We start from the raw sequence: 21,223 nt of genomic DNA, 5'->3' as shown, positions 1-21,223 counted from the left end.
GTGAGAAGTTTGGAGGCCAAATGTGTCTTTGGTGGAAATATCTAATATGTTAAATCTCAATCTGAAAAGTATAAAGTACAACATGTATCTCTGAAATGTAGCACATTGGAATAATAAAGTTGCATAAAATGGAAATATTCAAGTAAAGTACAAGTACCTCAAATTTGTCCTTGACTTTGCACTACTGATGGAAAGTATTGACATTTTATGAATATTGAGTTCTTAAAATCAATTGATCAATATCGATATTGATACTGCTCTTATCAACACTCTTTATATTTTTGTAAATATGTTCTAAGAAGAAATTAAAATATATTTTTTTATGGAGATTAAGTTAAAAATGTTGTTTTATTTGTATGTTTTGTAGTAAAGCACCAAGAACTATCGCTGCTAAGATCAAATATCTTCTACAGGTGTCTGCATTCTGATCATTGAGTTGCATTTTGTATTAATGGTGGTCGTTGATCAATACTTACAAACATGTCTCCAATGTTTTAACATGGATTGCAGCACCAAAAAGTACTTTTTTCTGTACATTTTAGATATATAGTTGTGTGGTTTTGATGTATTAGTGTACTTATACACCATAAAATGTTGATTCCATCCATAACACTGTGAGTGAGGGATGGATTGTCCCTTAAATCTACAGGATGGAGCTGATTTAAGTGTGTTTTGGCTGCCTGGTATCACAGTGTGGTCCCTGATATATCTGCTAAGAGCTGACCTGGCAGGGTTATTGATCAGTAGTACTGATCACTTCACAAGATGCTGCAGGTCTGGCTTTAAAAAAAATCACATGCAAAAGTGATTTCTCTTTACAAATGTAATCTAAATAAAATGTATTTTCAGTAAATTGCAGTCCATAGCGGCATTGCAGTATTGTTGCACCTTTAAATCAATGTCAGGAAATGATCTGTGGTCTTGTTCTCTAAACATCACCCTTTACATGTCGTGGTAGTTCTACTTTATTCTAGTTCTGTGGATGCTGAAAGTTAAGAAGCAGCGTAAAACATTCACAAACACATGTCCCCAGTTAGAAAGTGTGTCTGTGTGGTAAAATTTCCAGTTTGAGCTCACAAGTGAAAACACTACTTTTTTTATCTAACAAAAACATCTGGTTATTAGCATTAATGGTACAGTGATGGTTATTCTTTTTCCCCAAAACAAAAACAACTAGAAAAAAGAAAAATATTTACCTGCAGCCATGTTGGGAAAAGAGAAAAATATTTTTTGTTTTCTAAAACTCTAAATGTAATACTCCTCTTAATAAGTTAAAAAATAATTTAAACAACACATTTCAAATTAAGATCGTGAACAAAAACAATTACAGACCGTTAACGTTTTTTTTTTTTTTTTTTTTTTTAAATCTGTTGTATGTTTTAAAAAAAACTCTATACAACAAATACTAAAAATAAAATAAAAGAACAGACAGGAAGCAGAAAGGAAGTAGTCATATACAAGTAGACATCATTGTATACAAAAGCCGAGTTGTTCAGCTCAGTGTTAGTGACCAGTGATATAAACTCTCTGAGGGAATATTCCATATTAGTCAATAAATACGAGAGTATACAATAGAATAAGGAGTAACGGGGCAAAAAGTAGAGCAGGAGACAGGAAAGGAGGGAGAAGCTCAATAGTCTCTATGGCTTTGACAGGCTTTGTGGCCCAAATAACCTTTAACATCATCATACAGGAGCTACGAACGCCCTCCAAAACCCCCCCAACAGTCACTCTGTAACGGGCAGAGCTACAGAAACAAGTCATGGATTAAAACTGAAAAAAAAAAGAAAATCGACAAAGTGGGATTATTGGAAAAAGGACGATGTGACAGCCTGAAACACTCAGACCTGCTGGGAGAGTTTGGATTCTGCTGAATATGACTCTTTTATATATCTGCATGCAATTTATGATAATATTTAGTATGGGTGTTGCTGTTGTTGAAAAGATTCAACTCCTTCATAGCCTCAATTAAGCAAACAGGTCAACAGATCGTACCTTCAAACTGCACACAGAGACATAAAGTCACACATTGGTTGGTAAAAACCATTTTCCCCAAGAGTTTCTGTGATGCAAAGGAGGCATAAGCTAAAGCAAATGGCTGTGTTGAAGGCGACTTATCTACAAAGGGGGCAGTAGAGAGGAGTCAGCGACCCTGAGTGGTTTATTAAACCAGTGAACATCTGCACATGAAAACATGCAGCTTTGGCGCATAAGCAACGCTAAACAAACACCAAAATAAAAGCATCACAGTATAGCTGGATGGAGCGATCCATCGTTCTCTGTACAGGATTGTCTACTTTTGCACACAAGTCAGAAACATCCCACAAATGCTGCCAAATAATCAGTACTGGCAGGATCATGAGTGACCCGACTTTGAGGATTTTAAAAGCTCATGAAACTTTGTTTTTTAAAATATCCACTTAAAGAAAAAGCAGAAACAAACATGTTGTTTGTGTCTCGTAGAAAAAAGGTCAAGAAAGCAAGATGGAGGGTATTATTTCTTTATCTATTTGTTCTTTAATAAGACGGATAGCAGCATGAAAATTTGACAACCACGCTCGTTGCATTTCTGATTACCCATGAGCCACTGCAGTCTGGTGTCTGGCTGCCCTCAACTTGGATCGGTTAACAGATTGTGGCAACAGGTTTTGAGTAAATTATGGCTGTTTGTATGAGTTTTGCAGAGGAAATTACTTCTTTTTGCAGTTTGTGATTGAGCAACTTTATGAAATTACAACGAGCATATAGGCTGCTCCTTTCTAAAGGCTTCTCCATGGGATGGTGTCGGTCTCCGCCAAGCTGTGATGAGATTGTGCTTGGCAGCAGGGATGACCACGACCAACCCACGATGGTCACGACTCTAACCGTTGGAAAAAACGTATTGGTTTGCTGAACATGGCCTCCAATGTCATCACGTCACGTCTGAAATCATACACGTTCCAATTATCCCACTTTGACGTTGTAGAGCGATAAAGAAGGAATAAGAGACGGAGAGAGAAAGGGAGAAAGACGAGTGAGAGAGTAATAAGTAGAGTGTAAAAGAAGGAAAATCAAAGTGCCCTTCCATCTAAAAAAACACCAGCTCCGTTCCAAAAAGCTACCTCAGCGATGCAAACTCCTCCTTCTTTAGTACGGCGCAAACTTCTGTCTCTCCGGCTTCTTCATCCCATTGGCTGAGGATGAGATCTTGGCCGTGTAGGACGCCAAGGCCGCCGCCGCGTGAGCCTGGACCGGAACGCCCGCCGTTGTCTGCATCATGGGGCCGCCGATGGCTGCAGCCGCCGCCGCCGCCGCCGCTGCTGCTGAGGCTGGAGGGGTGGAGAGTGCCAGGTAAGGGAATGATTTCATTCCCAGGAGGCTGGAGAGGGGGAGGGCGTAGGGGGCGCCCAGCATTTGAGCGTGGGGCATGGCGGCGCCCATCGCTGCCAGGGGGAGGAGGAGGACGAGGAGGCGGGGGGGCGGATTGGGTGAAGCTCATGGTCAGGTCAACGGGAGACGGCATGGAGGAGGACTGGGCGGTGGATTTGGCGGTCTCTAAACTGGAGGAGGGGAGGGATGGGGGGGGAGGAGGGAGGGAGGGAGGGAGAGGAGGTGGAGGGAAGGGACGGAGGGTGGAGGGACGGGAGGAGAGGGGTAAGGGGGAGGGGGTTTTGGATGGAGAAGGGTTAGAGGGTTAAATAAAAGACATGTTAAAAAAAAGACGAGTAAAAAACGAAACCTGAACGGAAAAAAAAGAAGAAAAAACAAGACAGGATATTTTGGAGAGTAAATAAAATGAAATAAAGGAAGTTTGACAAAACTCAAATCATAAGACAGGTGTGTTTTGCTGGAGGTTGCAACAGATTATTGTAGGGGAGCTCGCTGTACGGATGGGGGGTGTGCTGTATAAGTTGGGGTGATGGCTTGGGAGGGGGCTTAGGGAGGAGGAAACAAAACCAGTGTAGATATATTAGGATGGAAGCTTTTCAGAGATGATTCAGAAACAGGAAGAAGAAGCACAAAAACTGACTTTTAGAGAGCTAAAGTCCAGATCCATGTCACAGTTAGCGTGAGCTGCTAACTTTCATTTCTAAATGTACTCTGAGTAACATGGTCTCTTTAAATAACCAACATTAACAACAGCTCCAATGAGTCTAAACTTCAAAAATAAAATGTTGTTTTTAGCTAGTTGTTAAATGCTACTAGCCAAAAGTGTAGCTTTCTTTCTTTAATTACTATCACAGAACAAGGAACATTAAACCAAACAATATGAATAATAATAGAATATACAAGTGAGTCAGAACACCTAAAAGGCTTATTTTGTAACTCCACCAGTTTTGATTTAAACAATCAAATAAATTAACTTAACAAATAATGAATTATGTAGCAAGAAATCATTGTCCCCCCTTCAAAAAAAATAGAAAAGTTCCACATAAATAAGATTAAAATTTGACTAAAAACCTTTTAGAGAAACCAATGAAACACACAAAGGCCTGATAAAGGGAGTGGACCTTTATCTCTCTAAAACCCATTTGTTTAAATATTCTGTAGCAGATACAAAGTCAATTAAAATGTTTCTCCACTTCATTTTGAAGAGGATCATTACCTCCACCAAGGAGGTTCGGATTGTTTGTCTGTCAGCAGGATAACGGGGAAAAACCACTGGCAGGAAACTTGGTGGAAGTGTGAAGGATGGATCAACAAGAAACCCTTTAAATGTTTGAGTAGATCGGCATGGATGACTTTGGGAAAAGTTAAGTAATGCTGCGTGGTAAACGTAAAACAATTGGTTAGGTTTAGGTATCAAAACTACCTGGAACACCAGAATGTCTGTGTATTTCCTTCTCCTGATAAAACACCCAGATGCAGATCAAATGTTACTTTTTTTACCCAACATTTTTAGGATACACAGCAGTACTATAGTTCAGCTGATGTCCCATTCTGTGATACATATGAACGTTCCTCACCAGGCGATATTTAGACACCTGCGTTTACAGATAGTGAAACTGACGATGAAACAAAACCTTCTAAAACAAGAAAACTGGTGCAGCTCTAATTCAAGGTAATCAGCATTAAACAGAAAAAGGTTTTGGCTTCAAAAGTAACAAATATTCTATTCCTGACCCACAAACTGTCACTGTTAAATTTTGACGTATCTTCTTAGAAACAAGAACAAGCTGCAGTCAATCAAAGATCATCTCACAGCCGACTTACCATCCACATTTACACATTCTAGCTCTCGTTTAGTTTTGATTTGGTTGCGTGGAACTACAACAACAAAGTACTTTTATTTAAAACACTAAATATTACGTTGCGACTTTGAATGGAAACATCCACTGCAGCTCCTCCCCCTTTTCTCTCCACGCTTTAGGGGGCGTGTTTTTGTGTCTGACGGGTTCCCTGATTGCACACGAAGGGTCCAGAGAGAGCGCCGTGAATAATCAACGGTGGATAAGAGAGAGTCACGTTTACATCGGAGCGATCTGCCTCTACAAAAAACACACAAAGATGGCGCTATACTCCGAAATCTCACTGGAGAGGGAGACGTTGTGCAACTGCATGACGTTTTCCAGCTGATGCGGGTGGTATGACGCTAAATTAAAGTAGGTGAGGTTAACATCTGCAACACGGTCCAGATTATCTATAAAGGGCCGTTCCCGTTGCTTTTTTTTGCGCGCATTAAATCTCTGAGTGGGCGATGCCATTGCGATGTGCAAGCGTTCCCAAGTGCCTGTATATTCCAACTGTAGGCTGCAGCTAGCACCGCATGTCATGTGACGAGGAACAACCAATCACAGCTGGCAGATATATATAATAATTTTACTGTAATGAACCTCCGTTCGTTAGCCATTAGCGGTGCTGCTAGCGTTACTAGCTCTCCTCCTGTTGGTTTAAACACAGATTGGTTGTTCACAATGTAACTTTATCGGAGATCAGAGACTAGAAAAGCATCAATGACGTCCTGATCTCATATTTTACTGAATACAGTAACAGGTCTTTTCTACCATTTATGAATAAACTACATTTACATTTAGTTAGTATTCATGTAGCTGTTCTGTTCTGTGGTCAGCGGGCGGGAGACGAGGTGGAATAAGCTCCGACAGGAAGTCTTATCTGTCTGTTGACTGACTGGAGGTAAAAAGGAAAAGAACTAATTTGTCGTTGACACTTCAGCGTCAGTCCCTCACCTCTCCTGACCTGACATTTCAGACCCAATGAATCCGACCCTTTCCTACACCGTCTCTGTGTGTGATATTCTCCCTGCTGTCGGAGCAGTAAGTGAAATATCAATTTCACCCAGGGTCCAATCATGCATTTGCATATTCATGGAGGTCTGTGTCTCTCATATGGAGAGCCTGATTAGATGCCGAAGGAGAACCGAAGTTGTTTTCCGTGTTAGACGTAGAGCTTCATTTATTTTTTTCATGTTAATTGTTGCAGATGTGATAAAAGAAGCATTAACTGCACACGACTGTTGCTCCACTTATAAGAACAAAAAAAGTTGAATTCTCTTTGCTTCCATTCAACTGTACTTAATGGAAAAAGTCCTACTGTTTGACAGACAGTCCTATTCTGCAGGAAAAACCATACAGGCTTAAAAAAGAATTAAAGCGGACAAATCAGACTTAACTTTTGGCAGCTTTTATATCAATAATGAGGAAAAGCTGCTTTAATATCAACCAAATACATTTTTATCAAAACATAGTTGCAAAAAAAAAAGAAAATACTAAAGAATAAACCCTATAAATTAAAAATATTGAAATAATAAAAAGGGGAAAAATGTGAAACGTTTTTGGATTATCAAAATTGTTGCCAATTCATTTTTCTGTCACTCGACTAATTGATTAATCAATTTATTGTTTCTGCTGTACTTATAATTACTTTTGGTTACTTTAATTTATAACAAAATCCAAAATTTCAGCTCTTTTTATACTTTTTTTGTGCAAAAATCTTAATTTGTAAAGTAACTAAAGCTGTCCAATAAATGTAGTGAAGTAACAAGAAGAGTATTTTATAGTCTAATAGTATAAATAGACACGATGTGATGCAATTGCACTTTTGCGAAATACTGATTTGTGGTGGAAATTAGTTTATTGAACAAGCGTCCGTTTTATTTGAGATCTTTAAAACTGAAATTATTATTGTTTAATTGGACAAAACACAGATTTAACAGATTGAATTTAAGAGTTTTAGTCGTGCATCCATCTGTTCCCATGAGGGAGAGAAACTTTCTCCTGGAGCCTCATTGGACTTCACACATTTTTTTCTACACAGTATTTGGCCTCGTCTGTTTGAATGACCATTAAGACAGTTTGGTTTTCTGGCTTACTGATAACTCAAAGAAAAAGAACAACAGTACTCATCAAACTATGGACTTAACCTGCAGAAATGCACAGAAGAACTAACAGAGTCCGACACTCTGAAAGGTCGTGAGGCTTTGAAGTAGTCCAGCTTTCTCAGTTCTCAAGTGCATGAAATGATTAAACGTAATGATTCTTTTCACCCGCGTTCATTATCGCCGTCTCTCATCGGGGTGTTCATTAAAAAGCGAAATACCTACTGAGGAGGCAAAGGAGTTCAAAGTTAGTGAAAGAGAAAATCTAGGTTTGAATTGGAGATTGGAGTTATAGGTGATGTCATTAGTCACATGACAGCAGCCGTCCTATCCAGACACTTCCCCCTTCGGTTTCGGATGCTTACCACGAGGTGATCAGGTACTGGGCCAGGTTGATGGCGATCGGCGTGCCGGTGATGGTGACGTGGCGGTCGCTGGTGCTGTCGATCTGACTGCCGATCTTGATCTGAGCCCCCGACACCTGCCGGATCTCGTTTATCTTGGTGCCCTGGCGACCGATGATGGAGCCAATCAGCTGCGAGGGGAGGAAGAGGCGGAGAGGATTATCCACGTTTTCTGTATTCTTAATAAACATTCTAGCTCTCACAATCGTGTTGATACTTTCTCCAGATGTTTTTATGTTTATTACTCTTTCTGTGGATAAAGTATAGGAGACATTTCTTTTAATTTTAGATGAAAAGTCAGATATTACAATGCATCATGATGTGAACATGAATGTCTGAACTACACTTCAATCCATCAAATGGTTGTGGACAGATTTCACAAAAAAAACAGATGTTAAGAAAAAAAAAATAATTACATTCATTCTAAATTGATCTTTAGTTACCATTATGTTCAATTTTAATGTGTGTTGCACAAAAACTAAAAGCAGGTTCTCCAAATGTAGCGTTTGAACGATTCAAACAATGACAAGAGAGTTCTGACCTGAATGCACCATAGTCTATTCTCTCTGGTTGCCACTTCAAAATGTTCCAGTGTTGGTGTGTTTGTGACCATAGATGTATCTGCAGGTTAATTTCAAACTAAACTAATTAGATTTTGTAAGTTTTGTCAAAATATACAATTTATTTGTGTTTCTAATTTCCACCACCTCTGTGTTCCTACACCAGGGGTCGCTAATGGGCTGACTGCGGTCCGGGTCAGATCTTGGCGAATATTAAAAGAACAAATCTTTTGAGCAAACATATCGATACAAATCCAAAATGAAGGCACAGAAAATAAACGATCTAAGAGCCCAAAATTATGAGAATCCTAACAAATGAATTCACTACTGAACAATGATGTCAAAAGAGAGGACAATAGGGCTGAAACAACAGGTTTAATAAGTCCCTGCACACATTTTCTTTAAGAAAATTAGAAGAATATAAAGTGTTTTTTTTATTGACATCACTTCCCACCTGTATGAAATGAATTTAAAGCTGCAGGTCAAGAACAAGTCAGTTAAATTCATTTTAATCTAAACACACAGCTTTTCTGTTACGTAATTTATTCTTCAATGCAGCCCCTTTTTTTTTTTACTTGAAATGAGAAAAGGACATTTATTTATCATTAGATTATGTATTATTTTTAATTCATCCAGTTCAATTTTGAAAATGTTCAATATATTAGTTGAGATATTATTCAATTGAACTTTCTTTTTTTTTGATTTGGCAATCAGTTGTTGACCACATACAGACGTTAATACATATACAAGCTACTTCAATATAAATGGCACTAAATTATAGCGTAACTTAGACAATATTGTGATGTTTTGGAACTTTGCATGAGGAAATTCTCTCTAACCTGACCTCTGTTCAACAGCATAGCGTTACATATTTAAATGTGTGTGTTCAGAGATTCATGAAGCTGAGGGTGTGATTAGTGCAACCTTAAACTACTTTAGACCTCCATCATTGACATTTCCAACTAAAATAAGATAAGATAAAATAAGATAATCCTTTATTAGTCCCGCAGTGTGGAAATTTGCAGGATTACAGCAGCAGAGAGGATAGTGCAAAAAAGAGACAAGATCAAAACAAGTATTATAAATAAGTAAATAAGTGATAACACAGCAAAGAATAATAAATAAGTAAAAAAGCTAAAAATCCACAATAACTAAAAATATTATATATACAAGAAATAATATTTTTTGTATAATTATTGTATTGCACGGTGGATTGCACATATTTTTGTATTGCACAGATTGACAAGTCCATTTTTTTGGTATTTGTGGTCTACTGGGATCATAGAAAGGAATATTTCACTTAAACCTCATGAGGTTATTTCGTAGCTGATGGAAGGATTTCTGAACCTACACCTTTGTTTTCATCCATCTTTTCTTCTTGTTATCTGTCAAAAGAATACGGAGGAACAACAGGTGGTGACCTCTGACTCATCTGAGCCACCAGTGTGTCAGAGTGAGCTATACTGGTCCCAGTAACAATAGACCCACTGATCCCACTGTCAGCTCGGACCGTAAATACATCTTGTTACCTTTTTGTTTTGACCGTGTCTCCACATGTCAAGGTCACATTTGGATCAGAAGTCCAAAAACACAGAATGATTGAAGATCAGGATTTGTTTTTCTCTGAGTAAACAATAAATATGACGCCGACGTTGTTTGGTGAAACAGCAGCGTCGTGACAGAGACGTAATGACAACCAGCGTGGTGTAAATGTAACCCAATTAAAACATAATAACCATGATATATATATTTTACTTTGGTGTAAAGATCCAAACAGCTCATTCATTAACTCTCTGCGTGGCTCATTAACCTGAAATGTTTCACATCAAATAACTTTGTCATTTACAGTAATTATTTGTTTACTCGTTGTGAAAATGAAGAGACAGCAGTTATATACATATATATACTTTGCCTCAGAGGTTAGCGACTCGTTTAATGACTCGTAGTTAAAGTAAAACGTAATTCTCTTTCCACTCGCTGCATTATTATAATTATGATTTTTTTCTTGTGATTACAGTTGTCATTTCTTGATATCAATATTCAAACTCGTTTTCATGAATCAAAACTATCTGTTGGAAGACTTTTTTTCATGATTTCAGCATAACCTCTTGTAAACAAAGCTTCATTCTGTCAAGACGGGGAAGTAATTATTTTGTGATGATGACATTAAATATTAATACACACACGTCTCCTCTGGCCTTGAGCCAATTGCACACATAGTGCCTACAAGAACGGCATGGAGACAAACGTATCCAAAATAAACTACAAATTGGTAAACTCATGATGCCACCCATTGGATTCTGGACCTTGAAGCCTTGACTTTTGTGATTTCGCTGTCTCCCTCTTGGATTACGTCCGTCACCATGTTGTTTTTGTTGCAACCAGTGAACAGGAAGTGACCATATATGGACTGAGGAGGAGTGACGTAGAGACGCCGTATACGCCTCTGGTGTCGACCTGTCAATCAGTGTGTAGCCCCGCCCTAAAGCATCCCCTGCTTTATGGTCTGTTTGACTCTAAATGGAGCATCATTTACTAAATGAACATCATGCTGTATTGAAGAAGACTTGAAACTAGAGATTGAGACCATAAACTCATGTTTACAATGTTTACTGAGGGAATAAATCAAGAGAGAAGTAGAGTCATTTTCTCATAGACTTCTATACAACCAGAGGAGTCGCCCCCTGGTGGACAGTAGAGAGAATGCAGCTTTAAGACATGAAGCTTTGACTTCAATCGCTAGAACTGGAGGTTGCAGCCTGTTCCCATCCAGCTCAGTCATCCTAGGAACACACCTGACCTTTGACCTTTAACTCAGTGTTCTTATCATAAACTAAAACTGAAACTAAGACAAAAACAATTATAATAAGCAGTAAAAATATTATCATGAACTAAAACTCACTATAAAACTAAAGTGAAACATTACAGTTCGGTTAAAAAAACGGATAAAATTAAATTGATTAATTCAGTTCAGTTTTATTATTTTAGTTTTAATATATACCTACTGGAAAAAAGAGATGGTTTGAATTTCAGTCAACTCTTGTGTCTTTGAACTAAACGGATTTGACGTTTGCCAGCAGATGGCGCTACGTTGTAACTGCTTCACAGTTAATCCCTGCTGTTTAAGATACAAATGTAAATGTTGTGGTAGATCAAGTCCAATGTTATTCAGAATTCAGAAATATTTTGCAAAAGCGCCGAACTGGAGGCTTCATAACGTCAGTCCACAAACCAATGAGTGATGTAACCATGACTACGCCCACTTCTTATAAACAGTCTGTGGTTGGGAATCACTCTTCAGTCAGAGAGGAGGAAACACTAATAGAGGCAGACGGCAGGACTACATTTATACAGCGCTTTACAACACACACACACACACACCATTGGCTGCAGGCCATGCTGGTATACTGGCCAAACATCAGGAGCAGTCTGTGGTTTCAGTGTGTTGCTCAAGGGCACCGTGACACGTGGACAGGAGGAGCTGGACCTGCTGAGTCACGGCCTCCTCCCACTCGGCTTTGATCCGTTTCTGAGTGAAATCTTTGAGTTGCAAACAGTGACATCAGTCTTTCTCTCCTTTATCCTCTTCTGACCCAGATCTGTTGTTTGCCCCCCCTCCGCTGCTTCCCCTCTTTTATAATCTTTACTTTATCGTCTCTGCACCACAAACATTTCTTTCCCTTTATGTCATCCGGCCATCGAGCTCTGATGCAGATCTGGTCTCCATGTGGTTATCGTGGGTTATTCCTGGAGAGTGTGTGTGTGTGTGTGTGTGTGTGTGTGTGTGTGTGTGTGTGTGTGTGTGTGTGTGTGTGTGTGTGTGTGTGTGTGTGTGTGTGTGTGTGTGTGTGTGTGTAAGAGACAGAAGACAAAGTGCCAGCAGTCAGGGTCCATTTGAGTGGAATCCACCTTTAGCTGGCGGTTCGACCCTCACCAACGACCTTGTTGAATCATGAAGTGAATCAAAACCAGCAGGAGATCCATGATTCATATCTCTGGTCTGTTTGTATCCATGACAACAGTAAACGTACTAAATCAATTCGAGTTACAGGTAAATACAGGTTTGTTTATAAGAACGTAAAGCTGATGTTTACCTCACGTAGCTTTTCTTTTAATCATTGCTTTATTTATATGCAAAATACGTCACTTTGTGGACGGAGACGAAGTGTAAATGCAACAAAAGTCTCCTAATATTATGCTATGAAGTGACTTTATGTATCTTTTCTATGTTTGTCCATCAACACCACCTCCTAGAAATTATGTTCATATAATGTTGAAATAATTTGCATCAACAAAATCATTTAGAAAATGAAAACACAATGCCGCTCTTTGAGATTTGGAGAGTTTAACATAATAAGGAAAAAATTGATAATTAAGCTTGTTGTCTATCATATCTATGTGACCGTTTTGTATCTCTTTTTAGTTATTTCAGGTCGTTTAAGTCAATTTAAAACCAAACTCAAAGAGACTCAGAGTCCACTTTGAGTCATATTGTTTTTTTGTGGTCGTTTGCATCTATTTTTTTGTAATTTTGCATTTCTTTGTCGTAGTTTTGCATTTATTTTGAGTACTTTTGAGTGTCTTTGTGGTCATTTTGCATCTATATTTAGATGTTTTACAGTTTAAGTGGTTGTCTCTTTATAGTCATTTTAGGTCGTTTTAAGTCATCAAGTGTCTCTTTTGTGGTCGTTTTACATATACACATATATGTATATATATTGTTATGTTGTTTTGCTTACATGTTTAGTTTTTGTATTTTGCATCCCTTTGTAGTGGTTTTGCATCTAATTATAATTGTTTTGTTCCTCTTTTGCATCATTTTTAGCTGTTTTAAGACATTGTGCACTTTCTTGTTGTCATTTTATTGTCGTTTTCATATATACGTATATATATATACGTATATATATATATATACACACATATACATTTTGCTCCTCCTTGTGTTATTCTTGTTGTTGTTGTTTCGCATCCCTTTTTAGTCATTTTGGGTCGTTTGTGATCGTTTTGTGTCTTTAAAGTAATTTTGGGTTGTTTGTAGTCGTTAATCATCTACTTTCAGTATCTCGTGTGTCTGAGTGATTCTATTGCATCTATTTGTCGTGGAACCTAAAATGTCCCTTCGTAGAAAGTGAAGCATGTTTATAAGTTTTCACGGTCGGGTTCAGCACCGTGGTTTGACTCTGGTAAGGTCGAGAAAGAGGGCTGCGTTCCTTTAAGGACAGAGGGTTCTGGATGTTCTCAAACTAATTTGTGATATTGGTTTAAACAAATATAATTTACTGCAAATGTTTATTTAGCAACTCTGAAGCAAAACAACTTTTTAACAAGAAAAAAATCTTCTGCTTTTACACCCTCCGAGCTCTGGAGATGTGAGGTTTTCACAGGATGGCGTCTCCTCCTCTGAGCAGCTTTATGTGAGTCCTTTCTGGTAAAAATCAGCTTAAAGCCGAGAGGAGGAAGAGGACGGAACCCGAGAAGCTATTTTTGGGGCGATTCCCTGCTGCCCTTGTAATTTAGGAAAGGTTTACCGGAGGAGAGAGAGGGTTGTTGTTAATCTCTAACTGTGAGCTATAGGATGTCATTAAGCTGCTCCGCTTGGCTCTATGACACACACACACACACACACACACACACACACACACACACACACACACACACACACACACACACACACACACACACACACACACACACACACACACACAGCTCTGCTCTTTGTGTCTTAATCTCTCAGGCCAGCTGTATGTATGTTTAATGTGTGTTTCTCTGTGTGTGTATATAAATACTTAATTTCAAAAAGTCTCAAGTCTACTTTGAGTCATTTTTTGTCATTTTGTGGTTGTTTTGCATCTATTTTTAATCATTGAGTGTTTCTTTTGTTGTCGTTTCACATCTATTTCTAGTATTTCTGCATCTCTTTGTCGTAGTTTTAGATTTATTTAAGTACTTTTGAGTGTCTTTGTGATTGTTTTGCATCTAATTATATTCGCTCTGCGTCATTGTGGTCATGTTCTGTGTCTCTTTTTGGGGCGTTTTGTATCTATTTTTAATCATTTTGTGTTTCTTTGTAGTAGTTTTAGATTTATTTTTAGTACTTTTGAGTGTCTTTGCGGTCATTTTGCATCTATTTTTAGATGTTTTATATTTTTATGTGGTTGTTCTGTGCCTCGTTTTAGTAGATTTAGGTAATTTATGAAGTCATTTTGAGTCATTCGTAGTCATGTGATGTATGTATTTGGTCATTTTGTGTTTTGTTACATCTCCTTGTGATCATTTTGCATCATTGTAGTTATTTAGAGAGGTTTGTAGTTGTTTGCATCTTCTTTTTGTAATTTTGCATCTCTTCGGTGAGTTGTTTTTAGTCTTTTTTCATCTATTTGCACATTGTCCACGTTACATTTTAATAAAACAATGAAGCAGATAAGATATTTTAAAGCATCCATGAAGCGTTGAAGGAACATTGTTTCTATTTGCTGTTTAAATACACAGAAAAACAGCTCACTGACGGTAAGATAAGGTCATGTGTGCGGTTGAGTTAGAGGACTTCAGTACTTATCAAACGTGTGTGTGTGTTGTGTGTGTGTGTGTGTGTGTGTGTGTGTGTGTGTGTGTGTGTGTGTGTGTGTTGCTGCTGTATTTAACCCTCCAAGCATCCTCGCTGTGACAGGCTGACTGACTAACTCTCTCTGATGGACGGATGGTGAGAGGCAAAGTGGAAGAGGACGGGAGTGAAGTGAGGCAGAAAGGGGGAATGTAGCCTCTCAGTGCTGATGGGAAAAAAACATACTTCGTCACCCATTTTCCCATCAAACACCACATATCTGTAGATCGTCAGTGAACCAAACCCTAACCTTTATTTGGTGTTTTTCATTAAACTGTCACAGCACTGAAAGTCTGGAGCAATAAAGTCCTCAGAGGAAGGAGGTCGGGTTAGAAGGATAGATTAAGAAACACAGGACTTTCACCCAGGATACAGCTGTGAGTAGCCACTGTCACTTCTCTGCTATGTGACTTATAAACTTAAGAAAAGCCACTTCCATGCTTCTTTTATCCCAAACACAACCTTTTTCTAAACCTAACTGAGTAGTTTTAAAGTGTGATGTTGGACATACGTTTTTTTTAAGTGTAACTTAAAACTCTACGTAAAAAAAACACTACGAAAGTTAAGGTGATGCAAAACAACATTCCACAAAATCAAGTTACGTAAAACAAAGTTTTCTTTAAACAACGATTTCGTAAAACAACGATTTGGTAAAACAACGTTGCAGGGAAACGAAGTCACTGTTGCCCTCCGGTTTCAGCATGGAGTTTAAGCATCATATTCTGATCTGCCAAAACAAACCCAACAGAGAGAGTGAACGCTCCACTGTCAGTGTAGACGTGGAGGTTGAGTAGTTGAGGTCATTTATAATTTGTGATGGGAGGAGGAGAGAGAGAGAGAGAGAGAGAGAGACACGGTGGCCAAAGGCTGTCTCATGAACAAAAGGTCGCCGCTTTGACCTGGAAACAGTCGACGCGTCCGTCAAATGTCATCCGTCCTTGAACGCGACACAGAACTGTCTGCTTCACTGCCCGAGGAAACAAACGGTCAAACCGACGTCTCGTTAAAGCAGCTCTAGAGGGCAGCGTGTTCAGAAACCAGAGCAAAGAGTCACATGTTTAATATGTGCACATGCAGCTTTGGTGTGTTTGGAATAACATACATGTGAAATGGTGATTTAAAATGAATCAATAAAGATAAATATTTATGTTTGCGTTAACTCTTTCTTCATGAAATAAAAAACGTTTTCATTATTTCGCTTGAAGTGAAGAGGAAAATGATATGTTATATTGCTGGCCAGCAGAAAGCTGAAGGACATGCCAACACTAAATGTAAAGTACTGTAATTAGCTTTCATGAAAGAGAGCACACTCATATTCCACGATTATACAGAATGTGATATGTGACAGGAAATACGAGTGGAATATTCATTTTCATTGGCCATATAAACAGATTTTTAGGATATTGTCTTTTTCCTAATAAGGGTAATTGATGCCAAATGATGCAAAATGACGCAAAATGATGCAAAATGAAGGCCACGTAATTGTCCAATCACAGTCTGGGGGCGGGGCTTACATCCTTCACAATAAAAGTGTTTCCTGTGGGATAGCAGGCTGGAGGAACACGACCTTTAACGTTTAGTGTTATATGTGTTGATGGATGGATTGTGCTCAGAGGGAATAGTACTTACATCGTTTGGAATGAGGAGCTCCTGAGATGTGGTTTGGGAGTTGGCGTCCATCCCTCCTGAGAGAGAGGGAGGAAGAGGGGGGAGGAAGAGGGAAGAGAATAAAGATGCTTAAAATAAATAAAAAAACTCAAATATGAATCTTTGGTTCGACTTTTCAAAATGTTATATTTTTCTCTGCAAGATCTCTCTTTTCCCCTCCTTTACCTTTCCTTCCTTCCTCTCTTTTCCTCTTATCTTCTTTTCCTTCATTTCTTTTCTTCTTTCTCTCCTTCCTATCTTCATCTCTTTTCCTCCTTTCCTTCCTTTCCTTCCTTCTTCCATTGCTGCCTTTATTTTCTTTCTTCCCCTCTTTTCCTTCCTTCTCCCTTCCTTTCTTACTTACTTTTCTCCTTTCCTTACTTCCCTCATTCCCTCTCCGCCTCCTTTCCTTCTCTCTTTTCTACTTTCCTTCCTTCCTTTCTTTTCTTATTTCAGTCCTTCCTTCCTTCTTCTCTTTTTCTCCTTACCTTCCTTCCTTCTCCCTTCCTTTCTTAGTTTCTCCTTTCTTTCTTTCTCCTTTTCTCCCTACCCGCTGTCCTACCTTTCTTCATCTCTTTTCCTGCTTTCCTTGCTTCCTTCACCCTTCCTTTCTTACTTTTCTCCTTTCCTTCCTTCCCTCGTTGCCTCTGTGCTTCCTCTCCTTCTCTCTTCTCTCCTTTCCTTCTTCCTTTCTTAGTTTTTCCTTTTTCTTTCTTTCTTCCTCCCTTCCTTACCTCCCTACCCCTGTCCTACCTTTCTTCTTCTCTTTTTCACCTTTCCTTCATCCCTCCTTTCCTTCTGTTTTACTGTCATTTCTTTTCTCTCTTTTCCTTATTTCCTTCCTTCCCTCATCCCCCTTGACCTCCCTTTTTCCCTCTCTTTGCCTCCTCTCCTCTCCTTCTTTCTGTCTTTCCCTTCCCTCCTCTCCTTAGGGAGTGTTCTCGTCACAGTGAACTGAACCAACTGTTCCTCTTAATAGAGTGTGTGTGTGTGTGTGTGTGTGTGTGTGTGTGTGTGTGTGTGTGTGTGTGTGTGTGTGTGTGTGTGTGTGTGTGTGTGTGTGAATTATTTTCACTTCCACGACTGATGACTTTTATACCTGAGACATAATGGAATAATCATCCATCCGTGGTAATCTGCTCTGCGTTCGCTGCGTGTTTCGCATTTGTTTGAAAAATTATCTGCCGAGGCGTCGGTGTCGGTTTAACATCGGAGGGAAGTCGTTTACAAAACGTGAACGGAGACGACAAACACCGCATCGTGTTATTGGATTATTATCATTATCACTATTATAAATGTATCATTTTGGTTGGAGCCGTTTTAGAAAACTTTGTACCTTTAATTTTTATACTTACAAGTACATTTTGCTGCTTATACTTGTGTTCTTTTATTGTTTTACTGCTTTTTTTTACTCAAATTAAATCAAAAGTCTAAATAATAAATCAGGTCAAAGCGCCATATAAATACTGTGAAAGTATCAAAACACGCATTCCATGTAGAAATACTTCAGTAACATGAATAGTTTCAAGATGTGTATATATGCAGTTTGAATTATCAGATTTTGCACAGCATACATAGAGTATATAGCACAAAGTGCAACAAGCAAGTTAATGTTATGTTTAATGATTCATGAGCCAAATATAAATCTAGACGAAGCATTAAGGACTATTTATTTGACCTTTTTGAGCTGTGGCTGCATGAATGAGGTGTTTCACTGTTGCACATTTAAATGAATCTTCTAAACAAATTGCCTCTTTGTTACACCTTTGATTAGAGCAGCATGTTTTCTAACTGATCCACAGCCGTCAGCATGTGAGCCCAGCTGGATGCTCAGAATCAAAGCTATATACAACTGTGCATTATAAAAACCTTTATTATCTCATTATGTACTGATGTTTCTTACAAAGCGACTGAATGAGAGAATAATAAATTCAGAGCATGTCTGGTAAAATATAAAATACATCTCCGGTGTTTTTGATGCAGTTGAATGATGAAACTCGATGTAATGGCACTTTTTCTTTCTGAAATGGAAATACGTTTTTTTTAATTATTTATTTTTCCGTTGAAAGTCGCTGCGTTTTTTTTTGTGAAAGGAGCAAAAAGAAAAGTCCTGAAAAGCTGTTGATAACAAAGTGACTTCAAAGTCAAAAGTGCACAGAGCAGACAGATAAGGCGGATGAGCGTCTCCACTGCATCACACACACACATTTCACAAGCTGCTGGGATACTGGGCTGTATTCAGCTTTCGGTCATATCACTTTGGGTTGCGAAAGTACAAGATGGCGACGGTCAAAAACCAAGATGGTGACGGACAAAAACCAAGATGGTGTTGGCCAAAAACAAGATGGCGTTGGCCAAAAACCATGATGGTGGTGATGAAAACCAAGATGGTGCATGCATAAACAAGACGGTAATGGCCATAAACAAGATGGTGGCGGCAAAAACCAAGACGGTAATGGACAGGAACCAAGATGGCAATGGCCATAATCAAGATGGCGACCGTCAAAAAACAACATGGCAATGGGCATAACCAGACGACAATGGACAAAAACAGAGATGGCAATGGCAAAAACCAAAATGGTGGGGGCGAAAACCAAGATGGCAATGGGCATAAACAAGATGGGTACGGCCAAAACCAAGATGGCGACGATCACAAACCAAGATGGCAATGGTCAAAAACCAAGATGGCAATGGTCAAAAACCAAATTGGCGACGGCGTGTGTGTGTGTGTGTGTGTGTGTGTGTGTGTGTGTGTGTGTGTGTGTGTGTGTGTGTGTGTGTGTGTGTACATACCAGGTAGAATTTGTGTAGCTGATTGGCTCATGGGGGCCAGGCCCTGTTGCTGCATTGACAACTGGTGGAGCTTTGCTAACTGAGAGAGGAATAGAGAAAGACAGAGGGGTAAATATGAATATATATGTATATACATCATAATATAAATATAAATATATGATGTAACAGAAAATATCATCTGAAGAGTAAAAGTATTTTTTTTTACCTCTGAATGTGGAATGCCGTAGTGACTCTGTACTGCATATGTCTGAAACAGAAAAATCAACAATATAAGTGACATCAAAGAAACAAAAGATCATGTTTTCATCGAAACAGCATGTTGCTCTACTAGAAGGCATCATTTTAACAGCGGTAGTTATTATATTTATTTAATTTCATCAGGATTCACCCAAAGTCACCATTAGATAATGACTCATTTACATATTTAAACATAACATTTCGGAAAACACGTCTTATTGTAAGTAAGGAAGTTTCATGGTGATAACTATTAGTGAGGTTTTTACCCCATTTACCTGTAGTGTTAATATTAGATTGACATAAAACATATATATGTAATTAAAGTATCAGCTCCCTGAAAACTGCAAGTGATATTTAGTGGTAAGAGTCTTATTTCTGAATAGACCACCATTCATTTAGAAAGCCTGATAACAAATTTGACAATACTGTTTTGTGTGTAGGCTGATGTTTATTTTCCATTTATGTATCAATTTTCTTAGTTTTGTTCGACTGTAACGCTGTACTTGTACTTGTGCCATACGATATTTTATTCTTCTGGATTTAGAATATAGATACTGGCATGTGATGATCACTCATGAAAAAAACCAAAAAGAAAACGCTCAACCTTCTTGGTTTTTGCTGATTTTTTTTTGTTGACATTTTCCAAGATCTTTGGAGCTCATAACTCTTCACAACAATCGGGTGCAAGGAAAAGGTCTTCCTCCCTGTACGTCTTTATATTGATCATATAAGGAGGCACTTGTCACAACATCGTCAGGTTTAATCGTCCACTTGAATCATCCGTCCCGAATGTTCTGCGAGTGTTTTTTTCTCTCCAAGATCAAGATTTAAAGATAATCCAAAAACTGAACTTCAAAGGGAATGAACACCTCCACGGGCGATGCAGGAGAGGAGAGTAGACTTTGTGTGTGTGTGTGTGTGTGTGTGTGCGCGCATTAGAGCGCGATAAAGCCATGCTTCATGTCTTAAAGCTGCATTCTCTCTACTGACCACCAGGGGGCGACTCCTCTGGTTGTATAGAAGTCTATGAGAAAATGACTCTACTTCTCTCTTGATTTATTCCCTCAGTAAACATTGTAAACATGAGTTTATGGTCTCAATCTCTAGTTTCAAGTCTTCTTCAATACAGCATGATGTTCATTTAGTAAATGATGCTCCATTTAGAGTCAAACAGACCATAAAGCAGGGGATGCTTTAGGGCGGGGCTACACACTGATTGACAGGTCCACACCAGAGACGTATACGGCGTCTCTACGTCACTCCTCCTCAGTCCTTATATGGTCACTTCTGTTCACTGGTACAAACCATTGGGTGATGTCACTATTACTACGTCCACTTCTTATATACAGTCTGTGGTTATAATCTTCGACACAGACTGTATTGCTACTTGCAGCTGAACTTCTGACTCCTGATGCTGCATTCAGGGATTTGGAGGAAATGCAGTTTTTGTAGAATTCTTTTTTGCCTCCATCATAAAAAAATGAAAGAGCTACTAGAGAAACGGACCTGGATGTGTGCTCGGCCTCCTTCAGATTGTTTCCATCTCTTTGATCTGCAGATATGCTGGTAAATATTTATACAAGCCTTCAAATATGAAAGTCTGCAGTGCATGCCTGAATCCAAACGATCCAGATCAGGCACTAGAACAAAAACAAAATGCCATGCA

The 21,223-nt window shown here is 38.7% G+C and overlaps 1 protein-coding gene across 1 annotated transcript in view; it reads right to left on the bottom strand.

Moving 5' to 3' along the window:
- Positions 1 to 3,126: 3,126 nt before the first annotated feature.
- pcbp4 (poly(rC) binding protein 4) overlaps positions 3,127 to 21,223 on the bottom strand; it is a 53,577-nt gene continuing 35,480 nt past the window's right edge. The window contains 6 exon segments of the mRNA XM_054616986.1: positions 3,127 to 3,433; positions 3,435 to 3,539; positions 7,681 to 7,850; positions 16,510 to 16,565; positions 19,321 to 19,399; positions 19,526 to 19,567. Of these exon segments, the coding sequence (XP_054472961.1) occupies positions 3,127 to 3,433; positions 3,435 to 3,539; positions 7,681 to 7,850; positions 16,510 to 16,565; positions 19,321 to 19,399; positions 19,526 to 19,567 (759 nt within the window).

This window comes from Anoplopoma fimbria, chromosome 17 (genome assembly GCF_027596085.1).
Source record: "Anoplopoma fimbria isolate UVic2021 breed Golden Eagle Sablefish chromosome 17, Afim_UVic_2022, whole genome shotgun sequence".
In the NCBI taxonomy this organism is placed as follows: domain Eukaryota; kingdom Metazoa; phylum Chordata; class Actinopteri; order Perciformes; family Anoplopomatidae; genus Anoplopoma; species Anoplopoma fimbria.
This window is presented reverse-complemented; position numbering and strand designations above follow the sequence as displayed.